Here is an 11,507-nt window from a genome sequence, read left to right on the forward strand (position 1 = left end):
CAGTGTCTCAGGAATGATGGTCTGCCAAGAACTGTCTAACTGCCACAGCTCCATGGAACCCAGGAATCCAAACCCCTTGGCCTCCAGAGCCAGGTGATAAGGGGTGTTCTCTGGGTGACAGTCACCAACACCAGGCCCCCAACCTGTGTAGAAGCTGTCATCTGGGAGATGGTATTCTGGAGTGCAGCAGACGGAGAGTACAGGATGGTGCTCACTGGCTGGAGCAAGAAAGACGGAGAATGCAAAGAGGCACCCACCAAAAACAGAAAAGAGAAGAAGAAAGAAAAGAGAAAGAAGGTAAAGAATAAAAAGGAAAAAAATTAAAAAGATGGCACCCACCAGCTTTAGCAAGGCAGAGAGCAGGAAGATGGCTCCCACCATTCTCTGACCCCAGAGAATATCCTAGCAGGCCCCTGCCTCTCAGACTAATACTTTAAAATTAGGGAACCAGTCTTTTCACATAAAGTCTGGGTACTTTTCAAAGGGATACTTCTGCATGGGGCCCTGGGACTGGTGAATCCATGCATGCGGGCTCTTTAAGAGCCATCTTCAGTTGGCCACAGACCTGTAGGTCTCACAGGCACTGGAATCCCTTTGGTCTTCAAAGCTGTGTGTTTTGAGGGCTCGTCTTTCAGGTGCTGGTCTTAGTAGTGGGGGTGCCTGGTGTAGAGTACGATCCTTCTTTCCTCAGGCAGGAAGGAGCTCTGTGTTTTGAATTCCCTCCTGACTGTGAGTCACTGTGCTCAGGGTGGGGTTTACTGCAAGATTATGTCCTAGCCTTTCCTACCTGTTTTGATGTGGTTTCCCTCTCATTTGCGTGATGTAAAGGTGTTGCTCCACCAGTTTTTAGGTTTTTTTTTCAGGGGATATTGTTCCATATGTGGCTGTAGAGTCAGTAATGCCTGTGGGAGGAGGTGAGTTCAAGATCTTCCTGCATAGCCATCGTGAACTGGAACCCCCCAGAAACTCAGTACGTTTAGAGAGATGTAGGTTCTTGCTCAGTTTTACTTCTCATTAGCTGTGGCCTTTGGGCAAAGCACTAAAGTTATTGGCCTACATTGTGCTTACCCAAAAAAACAGGAATAACGATAACCTTTGTGTAATTCTTGCAAGGAGTCAAGGATAAGGTATCTAAGTCAGCCTCAAACGTGACCAATAGAGGCCCTAGATAAATCATTATAATCACTTAAGAAAATCAAACACTTTCAAAAATTTTTAAGCAATGTGTGCTAATCACATACATTGATATGATAAGCTGGATTCCTGAGGATCTTTATGGGCAATATTTTCTTAGCCCAGTTTGGCATACAAAACATGTTTGGAACAGTGTAACTCCCATGGAAAAGATGCATTCGGTCAGAATTTTGGCAGGGAGGATTTTCTCACTGAAAGTTCACTACAATCCTTTAAGACACGGTTAGTGTTCTCATCGTATAGAGAAGTGCAACTGTGGCCCAGACAGGTAAGCAGTGCTCCCAGGTCACACAGTGGGTAGGGAGCAGAACTGGGATTTGCCTTATTTGCTCTAACTCCAAAGTCTATGCTTTCAACCATTCTTCTCTCATATCTTCTTTTAATTAAGCTTTTGACTAAAGTTGATAGGCATTACTCTCAAACAAATGCAGTCTAACAAGGCTTCATTGAGAAATATCTTTTAAATTCTTTTGGGAATTGTCTTTTTCCTCCAGTGTGTCTATCTGTCTGTCTCTCTCTTTGTCTTTTATAGAATCTAAACATTTTTTTATCACTATATCAAATACATTAATAAAAAATAAGGAGAGGAATTGGGCACATTTAATGAGCAGACTTTCAAAAGATGATCTGTATTCAACAGATGTCTATGTTGTTCAATAATAAAATAAATACATGGTTAAAACATCAGGACAGGGATTGCACACACTTAACGAACAACTGTTAAGGGACAGTTTGTATTTAGAAGGTGGGTTTCGGATCTTATTACATCCAAGATGTGACCCCATGTAAAGGGTAGCAGTTTTATGGAGTTTGGAGAGTCCATTTCCTTCCTTTGCAGTCAGGCCTCTGTGCTAAAGCATGTGCTCCTTGATGTGAGCCTTCTTCCTCAGGCCCTCGTTCCAGCCTTGCCTCCTAACATATTTGTCTTTAGTCTTCGAGTTGCATTGACAGCCTTCACTGTGGTGCTTTCACTTATTACTTTTGCTTTCACCAAGTTTTCTGACTTGAGAGGCTTGCTTTTGTTCGACCCTCAGAAAACCTGCCTTTCACCTCCCCAAAATTACTTTTTATTAATAGCTGTGCAATCTTGATTGCTTTTGCCCTTTCAATGCGGTCCTTTGATCCTCCAACTCTAAAACTCAAAATTACCTGTTAATGGTCGCATTCGTGAACCAGGTAATGCACCCTTCCTGACATTTCCTCTAAATTCCATCCACATACTCACATGTGTCCTTTCCCTGGAGGTCTCTACTTCCACTGATACTTTGCACTCCACATAGAGGTTTAGGCTTCCTTATCAAATCCTTTTCTTTTTAGGTGGCCTGAGTATGAGGAAACAACTGAGAGTCTTTCCTGCCCCATCCAACCTCCACCTTGGGTTCCCATCAGTGCAGGTATAAAATGGAGGCAGCCCACACCTGAGAACAGTTCTCATCTGGCTTTATTATCTTTTACACTCAGAGACTGGCCTGCCAAAATGCATCCCACCTCAGGGGTTGCGGAGGTTGGACTGTCCAGAAAACCTTCAATGGAACTTAGTCTCCCTCTCTCCTCCTCATCAGAGAAGGGAGAGGAGAGTTTCCAGTAAAGCGGATTTTATAGTGTAGTAACCATCGCTTTCCCTACTTCTCTCTACCTACCACGGGAAGACAGATGTTCAGCAGGTTCCCACCAACAAAAGAAGACCTTAACAGAAAGCCTGTGCAGTGTGACAGTGACTCTTGAACCTGGGACAAGGTCCCATCTTTCATACCCAGTGCTCTGCAGGTCTAAAGAACATCCTTTGGGAAGTGGGGAGGAGGGTATGCCAAAATTCACCCTCTTGAGGATGCCAAGGTCAGCCTGAGGGAGACGTCCCAGCAGAGCAAGGGACATAATGAGAAACACAGCCTACACCATTGGTGGAAGACTCAGGGGAGATGAAATGCGCTTCCCACAATGTCCCGACCCCTATTTTTAAGGAAACAACTGCCTGGGAGCGAAATGTTTACCATTAATGAAAATCTTGGGGCAGTTGGGTGTTTGGCACATGAGGGATGGGAGAGGGATAACAAGGAGAAGGGACAACTAGAAAGAGGAGAGACTAGAGAGGACAGCAGGCTGCACAGCTGCAGGAAAAGTCTAATGTGTATAGAGGGGAGATGTTCAACCTGTCATGAGAGTTAAGAATTTAATAACCAGATTAGACAAGAGTCACTGAACTGGACTAAATTCTCTGATGGGACTCAAATTCCATTATTGGACAAGATTAAGTTTTCTCTCCCTCATCCCCCTCCAGTGAGTGGAAATGGGGTTCAGAGTTATTAGAAGAGATAAAACCATTCTTTTTGCACCTCACTGACCTAAGATTCCTCCATCAAGCCAGCTACACATTAAGTCCCAGACTCTCTGAGCTGGCTGGAATCTCAGGCAGAGAGATTTTTTCTTTGCCTGCTCCTCCTCTTGGCACCTGCCTCTCTGCCTATACATATCAGAGATGATGAAAACCAAAAAACACCAGGGAGGATTCCTAGCTTCATTTCAGCATTCAAATTAAACACTCTAATTTTTCACACAAACAACTTTCCATTCCAGCACTTTTTCATTTAAGAGGACGTTATCTTAATGAGAAAATTCCTAAGGATGAAACAACCTATGTTTGAAAACTAACATCCTGTGTAGTGAGGCTGACACATTGCTTGCATAAATTTGGTAGCCTGATTTATTATTCATTTAGTAAGCATGACATAGGGCTTCCTACAGTGGGGGACCCAACAGGTTCAGAAGCCATGTCTGAACTTTATCTTGAAGGTATCCCACTGTTCTCATTCAGATACAAGCTTTTTACTGATATCCAGGGCTAATGTAGATTTACAAGGGTTTATGTTAATATTTGCTTTTATCCAGCAGGATATTATATATCTGCATCATTTCTGTCTCAGTTCCCAAATCCATGGCCTATTGTTCTTTAAAGCTGTACACCGGAAGTCTCCCTTCTTCAGGGTGACTTCTTTTCTAAAAGATTCCTCTTTGGGCTTTTTTGTAAATTATCAGTGATCCTAGCCAGGCTCAGACATGTTAAAATTCTTGGATACATGCTTCTCAGAGCATTAACCTGTGTGTGTGCGTGCATGTGTGTGTGATAAAAGAAATGGCATGATATAAAAATAACCAAGTTTTCCAAGGTGGAATTAACCAAGTTACTAAGACAAAACAGCAGAAAATGCACTCTGTCTAAAAGGGGAAAACCAAGAAATGATGATGGGATGACAATATAATAATTCCCCCACACCATCCAGTAGATGGTGCTGTTTGCCCAAAACGGCTTTGTTGCTGTTCAGAACAGAAATGTTTAACACATAAATGTGAAACAAGTAAATGTTTAATTCTTATACCCCCAAATTCAAGAGTAGTGTAGAAGTTCATAAAATGAGAACTGTAATGTTTTAATGTAAACTTTGAAATAACTTACATTTTCACCTTTGATTCCAGGGGCTGTAGATTGAGGTGATATTTTTCAATATTATTCTCCATATCCATGGCCATCTGGTGACTAGAAACAGAAATAATGCCTCAATATAGTTGAATACAGAGAGTTAACCTTTATAAAAATAATATTGATAATTTGTATTTATTTGAAAAAGCTGATATATATCCAATTTTGTTCATTTTAATGAATTCACAGAGTCCTAAAGTCTCCTATTGATAGATAATGGATAAATAACCACACCATAAAAAGAAAACATTGTTTTTTTACATTTGCTATTCTTTTGATTTTTACTCCTTAGCTCAACATTCATATTTAAGGCATGAGAGTCATTTCCTTTAAGCAAAGAGAAGAGCAGAATATTGGGACACTTTGGGGAGAGAAAAAAAACAAAAGGAGGGTGTTATAAATCCCATGGAATTAACCAAGTTGTAGAGAATGTATCTCATTCATTCTCACCCTTCAATGGTGCCACTACCATTGAACCTTTCCTTCTTTCATTCTGTAAGCTTTGTCAAAGCATGAATCTCTGTCCTGGAAAATTCTATATCCATAGATAGATCATTAGATCATTAGATCATTAGAAGATCACTGCTTCTAATGAGTTTATTAGACAATCACTGGGTGTTACAGTGATCAAGGAAGATTTTGTGGAGATGGTGGTAGTTGATCTGGGTTTTGTAGAAAGGAATTAGGTTAAGATGTGAAAGGTAATACACATGAGACAGATATTAAAACAAAGGATTAGAGGTGAAAAAACTCAGGCTGTTTTTAGATAACAAAGAACAATTTGGTGAAAGTCGAGGATAAAAGTAGGAAATAAGTTTGGATAAGCAGAAAACTAATAATCATTGGCTGCATAATATACACAAAACACTGTCATAAACATTTTATATGTATTATCTTATTAAATTTTCACAGTAGCCTCTACCAAGTATGTATTTTCCCCATTATACAGATGAGAAATCGGAAGCTCAAAGAGGTTATGCTCAAGTCACTGTACAGCAGAAACCACATTGAAACTCAAGTTTCATAACCACAAAATACTGATTGAAGGATTTTAATATCATACTTATTCAACTTAATGCTACTGACTGTGGTTTTCACACGTCAAATATTTGACATCCCAATCCAAGACACATGTGTGTGCTAAGGGGATGTGTATGTGTACATATGTGTTCATTAAAACTGAAACAAAAATTTCAAGAAATATTATTTCCCCAACTACATGTAATGTATGCTGATATCTTTTATTATATTTCAGATTTTTTATATTACATTTCAGTGGTGAACCATCAAATTGATTTAACAAACCATCAGTGGATTGTTATCTATAGTTTGAAAAACATTGCTGTGGGGAAACATAAAGTATTTAGAGCAGGAAAAGTTGAACGGGATGTTTAAGGGTGATTTTTAATAGCAGTGACAAGGAGAGGGATGGAAAATAGTTAGAAGGGAAAAAAAAAGAAAATATTTAGAAGGGTATTCAAATTGGTCTGATAATGAGGACCAGGTTGTGGTTCTAGTAAAGAAAGGAAAAAGATAAGAAAAAAATTGAGCTGGAAGTATCTCTAGGACTTTCTCCTCTTTATGAAGGAATACCAAAAAAGGTGGAGAAACATATAGATTAGATAAATTCCTACTTGGCCAGTAGGTGGTGCCATCAGCACAATATAGCCTTGTGGTGGCCTAGCTGGGATGTTAAGGGGCAAGGAAAAAAGTGCTGTACTCTTTTTGCTCTATGCCACTGGTATTCTGAGTCCATTATTAATTCATCTTATTCATTCATCTATAAATATATTGTGTATCTTCTATGTGTCAGAAATGAGGCAAAACACAAGTGACACAATGGTGAAAACACTAGACATGTTCCGTGTTCTATGGTTTTACAATCTAAGAGATGGTGGATATTAAACAAGCAATTGCAAGAGTGACAGATGTTATTAAAGGGGAAACAGAGGGACTTAATGCAGGGTCAGTTGGCATGGAAAGTGTTGTTTTTGCAATTTTATGATCTTGTAGGGACAAAAGCCTTATAAGAAAGATACTTTAAGATTTGTTAACTAACCCCCTTAATAGCATATTAGTAAATTGGGCAATAGGGATACATGTGAGGTGTTGTGGGACCTCTAGTTATACAGCAACCAAAGGCAAAACTCAAGTTTTCAAAAACAGAAAAAAAATTTTATAATAATAAATTACAATTTACAGTTATACATCCTCAACCATCTATAAACTATGAATACCTTTAGGTTTTAATTGGATAGCTTTATCTCATTCCATCAATAATTACCTGTTGGTAATAAAATGATTATATGTGAGGTGAATGTGTGGCTTGCAATCATATATTTCGCACCAGAAACCCAGCTTGATTCAATATTTACAACAAATAGCAGTCACCCTAAGGTCTTACTTAAGTTAATAAATGATTATCAAAAACAACAGAGTCATAAGCAGTCTCTTAAATAATGGCATTACTAATTACTCTTCTGTTCATGAGCACATAGAAAGTGTTATTGAATATGTGCACGTACGTGTGTACAAATGACCTGGACTGGCCCTGCGCATAGTCTCAAGTAGAACAGAGTTGCAGCTCCCCCTCTCTTCAGGCTGTCTACCACAAAACCCTGTTGAGCATTCAGAATAAATGTAATGTTCCAACGGGGAATAACTGATCAACTGCTATGACACCACCATCACTTAACTTATGGCCATTTCAAGTAGCTGAGGTGATTTACATCAGCACCTAAGTCAGCTACAGCTATAATGAAATGCCTAACTGCTCGCTCAGAGCACACCAGTTTTTCAATCAAATTTGACAGCTTTCAAGGACACAGACCTGCCCCGAAGCAAAGCAGGAAAATCTCTAGAATTACAGGCAAATGGGTATAGCCGTTAGGGCTGGCAGCCATTGTTTGTTCTCTCTCTGTCCTGGACAAACATGAAAGCGAAGCTTACCCCACAGGCTTGTGTGCTTTGAGGGGAGACTTTAATTCCCATCTCTGGAATTCCTCAATCATGATAAGGAAAAATAAGCATGCAAAGCAGATTGGCCATTTCCAGAAGCTTTTAGCTTTCCCAGGCTTCTGGACAATAAGAAGGAAAGAATAGGGAAGGAAAGAGGAGGCAGAAGCCCACATATATGCCATTAATCTTCACAAATCTTCTTGACAACAGAAAGCTGGGAAAGATACATGTTGGGATTAGCGAGAAGTTCAATACAGAGTTGTGATCAATTAGCAAGAAAAAAACTTCTGGAGTTCACTTTTTACATTAAAATCAATAATGAAATACCAGCACAACCTAACTTAATAGATAAAAGTGATGAGGAGAACAAAGGCAAGAGAAATATAGATAAAATTAAATTTCCTTACAACTCGCAGCCCATTGATAAATACCTGAGACATGCAGGGCGTGACACTCCTCAAGGAACTCATGGCTGCCTTAATGTTGATGTTTTGCTAGAGAGTGAAAGCAACCTTTGAGAATAGCCAGACCTCCAGGATCCTGTAGTCTTCTTTAACATATGGAAATCTCTTTAATGACTTCCTTTAACTCTATCTGCTCCCACACCCAACCTAGAAGTATATAATCAATCATTCCTCACAATCATAGCACAGCTCCTTCTTCCCATGGGTCTTGTCCCTGTACTTTAATAAAAACACCTTTTTGCACCAAAAACATCTCAAGAATTCATTCTTGACCATTGGCTCAGCAGCCCTATATTGAAAGGGCTGAACGTCACAGAGTAAGTGTGTCCTAAGAAAATTAAGCCACAGTGAGATTACTGAATAACCATAAGGAATCTAAAATGTACCTAGACCACTGGTTCTCACCCCAGCTCCTCATTAGAATTACATGGAGGGAACTTTGAGAAATACTAATTTCAAGATCTCATCCTCAGAGATTCAGATTCAATTCGTCTAGGGTGGAGCTTACACCAAGGCTTATGCCATCTTTACTAACTTCCAGGTGATTCTAAAGGCATCCAGGATGAAGAATCACTTATCTAATGTCATTACCACACTAGGAAAATCTTTCTAGTTACACAAAAACTTTTTAGTTATTATTTATGTACTTCTAGAGATGGTAATGGTGAGGGCACACCATAATAAGGATAAATTCAATCTGAAGATAACGCAGAAACTTCATTTAATCAAACTGCCGAAAACTGTCCTTCAAGTGATGACACGGCAAATTCTTAGAATCATGGAGATAGAATGAACCTGAATGTGTCTAGTCCAAACAGCCACCCAGATGGAAAGAGAAGGGGCTGACATTGCAGCCACTGGGCTATTGTGGGTGTCTTATTTAAGGCCCTCACCAAGACTGTCAAGTCAGTGTTATTATCTGCACGGGAAACTGTGTTCAGGGTATTTAAATACTTAGTTCAGACTCACAAAGCTAGGATAAAATCAGAGAAAGGAATCCTATTCAAGATTTTCCATTTTCAGGAATGTTTTCAACAGCATCTCAGATGGGCACTTTTAGTGTCTGCCATCTCATTCCTTAATAAAGAAGTCCATTCTGTTGGGCAGGCTGAATTTTTACAATAGTTATTCTTTTTCTGAGTCACAAAGCTGTTTCTCCGTAAATCCTGCTCACTGATTCTTGTTATGCCCTTTAGAGCAAGAAGAGCAATTTGGCCCCTTTTTAATGGGAAAATTCCTTCAAATCTTTAAGGAAAGTCATTATGTTCCCTCTGAGATTTCTTTTGTCCAGTACACATCTTCAGCTCTCTGTAGTAGGTTCATATGGTCCCAGAAACTCACAATTTTAACTGACCTCCTCTGATGCTCTTGGGACGGTCTACAGGCTTTTTAAATGTGTACCCAGAGCCACGGGTGACACTCACATGGGCTTGGCATTGAGATTTAGCCAGTGTTTGAGATCAGGAGCTCTGGTGGCATCCATGAGTGGTTTTGATTCTCACCCTCACTACTCTTAGTAAATAGACAAGTGCTGAAAGCTCTCTGAGCCTCTTTCCTTATCTGTAAAATGGAAATAATCCCTATGTCAAAAGGCTATAATCAGAATTCTATGAGGAAACATCTGTAAGCATTCACTGATATGGAAGATAACTGTAAATGCTCAGTAAATGATAGTTCATTTCTTCTTTTATCTGGACAATGCATGCCTATTACCAGTCTAATATTGTGGTAATATTTTTAGAAGTCATATAAAATCATAGTCTTGCGTTAACATCAGATAAAACCTCTAAGCATCTACTCACAAACTGAAATCAGAATATATCTCTGATGTATCTGATTGTACAATTTTTTAAAAATCTAAATGAAAAATATACTCATATTGAATTTCATCTCTTTCTTGTTTTTTTTTTCAGCTCAATTTTGTTCCATTCTATAGTATTGTTTTTTAAAATTTATTTATTTATTTTGAGAGAGAGAGAGAGTATGAGTGGGAGAGTAGGGGAATGGGGGAGTGGGGGAGGGGGGAGGGGCAGAGAAAGTCTGAGAGAAAGAATCCCAAGCAGGCTCCACACTGCCAGTGCAGAGCCCAATGCAGGGCTCAAACCCACAAACCATGAGATCATGACCTGAGCCAAAGTTGGAGGCTTAACTGACTGAGCCACCCAGGCACCCCTCTGTAGTATTACTTTAATGTTAATTCTATTAGTCTTAGTGTTACCCTTAAACTTTTTGCAAATTTTAGGACTACCTTCTATACACTCCATTGATTAAACGGCAAAAAGAGGACAGGGTTGTTAAGTTTTAAGCCCTCAGACACAGCACCAAGACATCTCCATGCATCATACTAATCTGTTAATCAGTACAGCTTGTGTATCATAGCTCAACTAGCCATAAATCTATCTAACTATATATCAAATGAGCCACATTTCTGGGTTCCTGACCACAATGATATCATAAGAAACTGTCAAATTTATTTATTCATTTTTGCCTTGCCAGGTGTTTGATTGTTTTTTTTTTTCCCCATGCAAGCTTTTAAACCTCAAACATAATTAATTTCCTTTGGTATTTTTTACTTACTTTTCAAGTAAATATTTTCCATCATTAACTTGTTCTAAAGGATTCTGCAATCTTTTCATTTCTTCCTGTGAAAAAGAAAAGAATTATCTTACAAATTGACCCCATGTACTTGTGGGTAATAATATTTGACTGCAATTGTTTGCAAAATTGAGATAACACACTGTTATAAGAGTTCTGGACTTTGCAATGGGTAAGTGCTTAGACATACAATTCAATTTGATCCTTGATCAAATTAGAATACAATACTGCCACTCAAATTGTGTGATTTTTTTTATGCCACTAAAGATAATGTTTCCTGTTATTCTTCCAGAGTGGGGATGTTTTTATATGGATCCACTCACTCTCTTCCCAAATTTACTCTGTCAACAGTATTAAGTTTGCTGGTTGCTGGGTGAAGGGCTCTAATGAGTATGTGCTGGCTTTGGCCATTCAGCAACCATCCTCTCCTGTCTCCTGGGAACTCTAGGTAACCTCATCCCCGAGACACAGTGCTCAGACATGTGCAAGTGTGCACACGCACACAAACACACACAACTTCCCTGAATTTTAGGCTTCCATAGTCTCTGTAATCCCATTCTTCAGGCCACAGTGATTCAGGGGGAGGACAGAGGCCACTACTTGCCTCATCACAAAAAAATGCTGAAGCTCCAAGAGGAAGCCCCAGTTAGAATTAATTATACATTTGTCCCTTTAAAAGACCAGCAGGACTAGTCTCAACATGCTTCTAAGCTACCAGACATCCAAGTCTCCTAGGTCAATCCCCATTATTCAATTTCTTTAACTTTATACTGTATTGTGCATCCCAGAATTTGACCCAGACACTAACCTCTCCCCAGTGC

General features: G+C 39.3%; 1 protein-coding gene across 1 annotated transcript in view; it reads right to left on the bottom strand.

Moving 5' to 3' along the window:
* Positions 1–10,730, bottom strand: part of LOC101094201 (schwannomin-interacting protein 1) — a 579,710-nt gene extending 568,980 nt beyond the window's left edge. The window contains exons 1-2 of the mRNA XM_019810501.3: positions 10,669–10,730; positions 4,646–4,726 (exon numbers count right to left, since the gene is read on the bottom strand). Of these exons, the coding sequence (XP_019666060.3) occupies positions 4,646–4,726; positions 10,669–10,727 (140 nt within the window). The 5' untranslated portion in view covers positions 10,728–10,730. The remainder of the gene's footprint in view (positions 1–4,645; positions 4,727–10,668) is intronic.
* Positions 10,731–11,507: the final 777 nt, after the last annotated feature.

The sequence above is a fragment of the Felis catus genome, chromosome C2 (assembly GCF_018350175.1).
Source record: "Felis catus isolate Fca126 chromosome C2, F.catus_Fca126_mat1.0, whole genome shotgun sequence".
NCBI classification, from domain to species: domain Eukaryota; kingdom Metazoa; phylum Chordata; class Mammalia; order Carnivora; family Felidae; genus Felis; species Felis catus.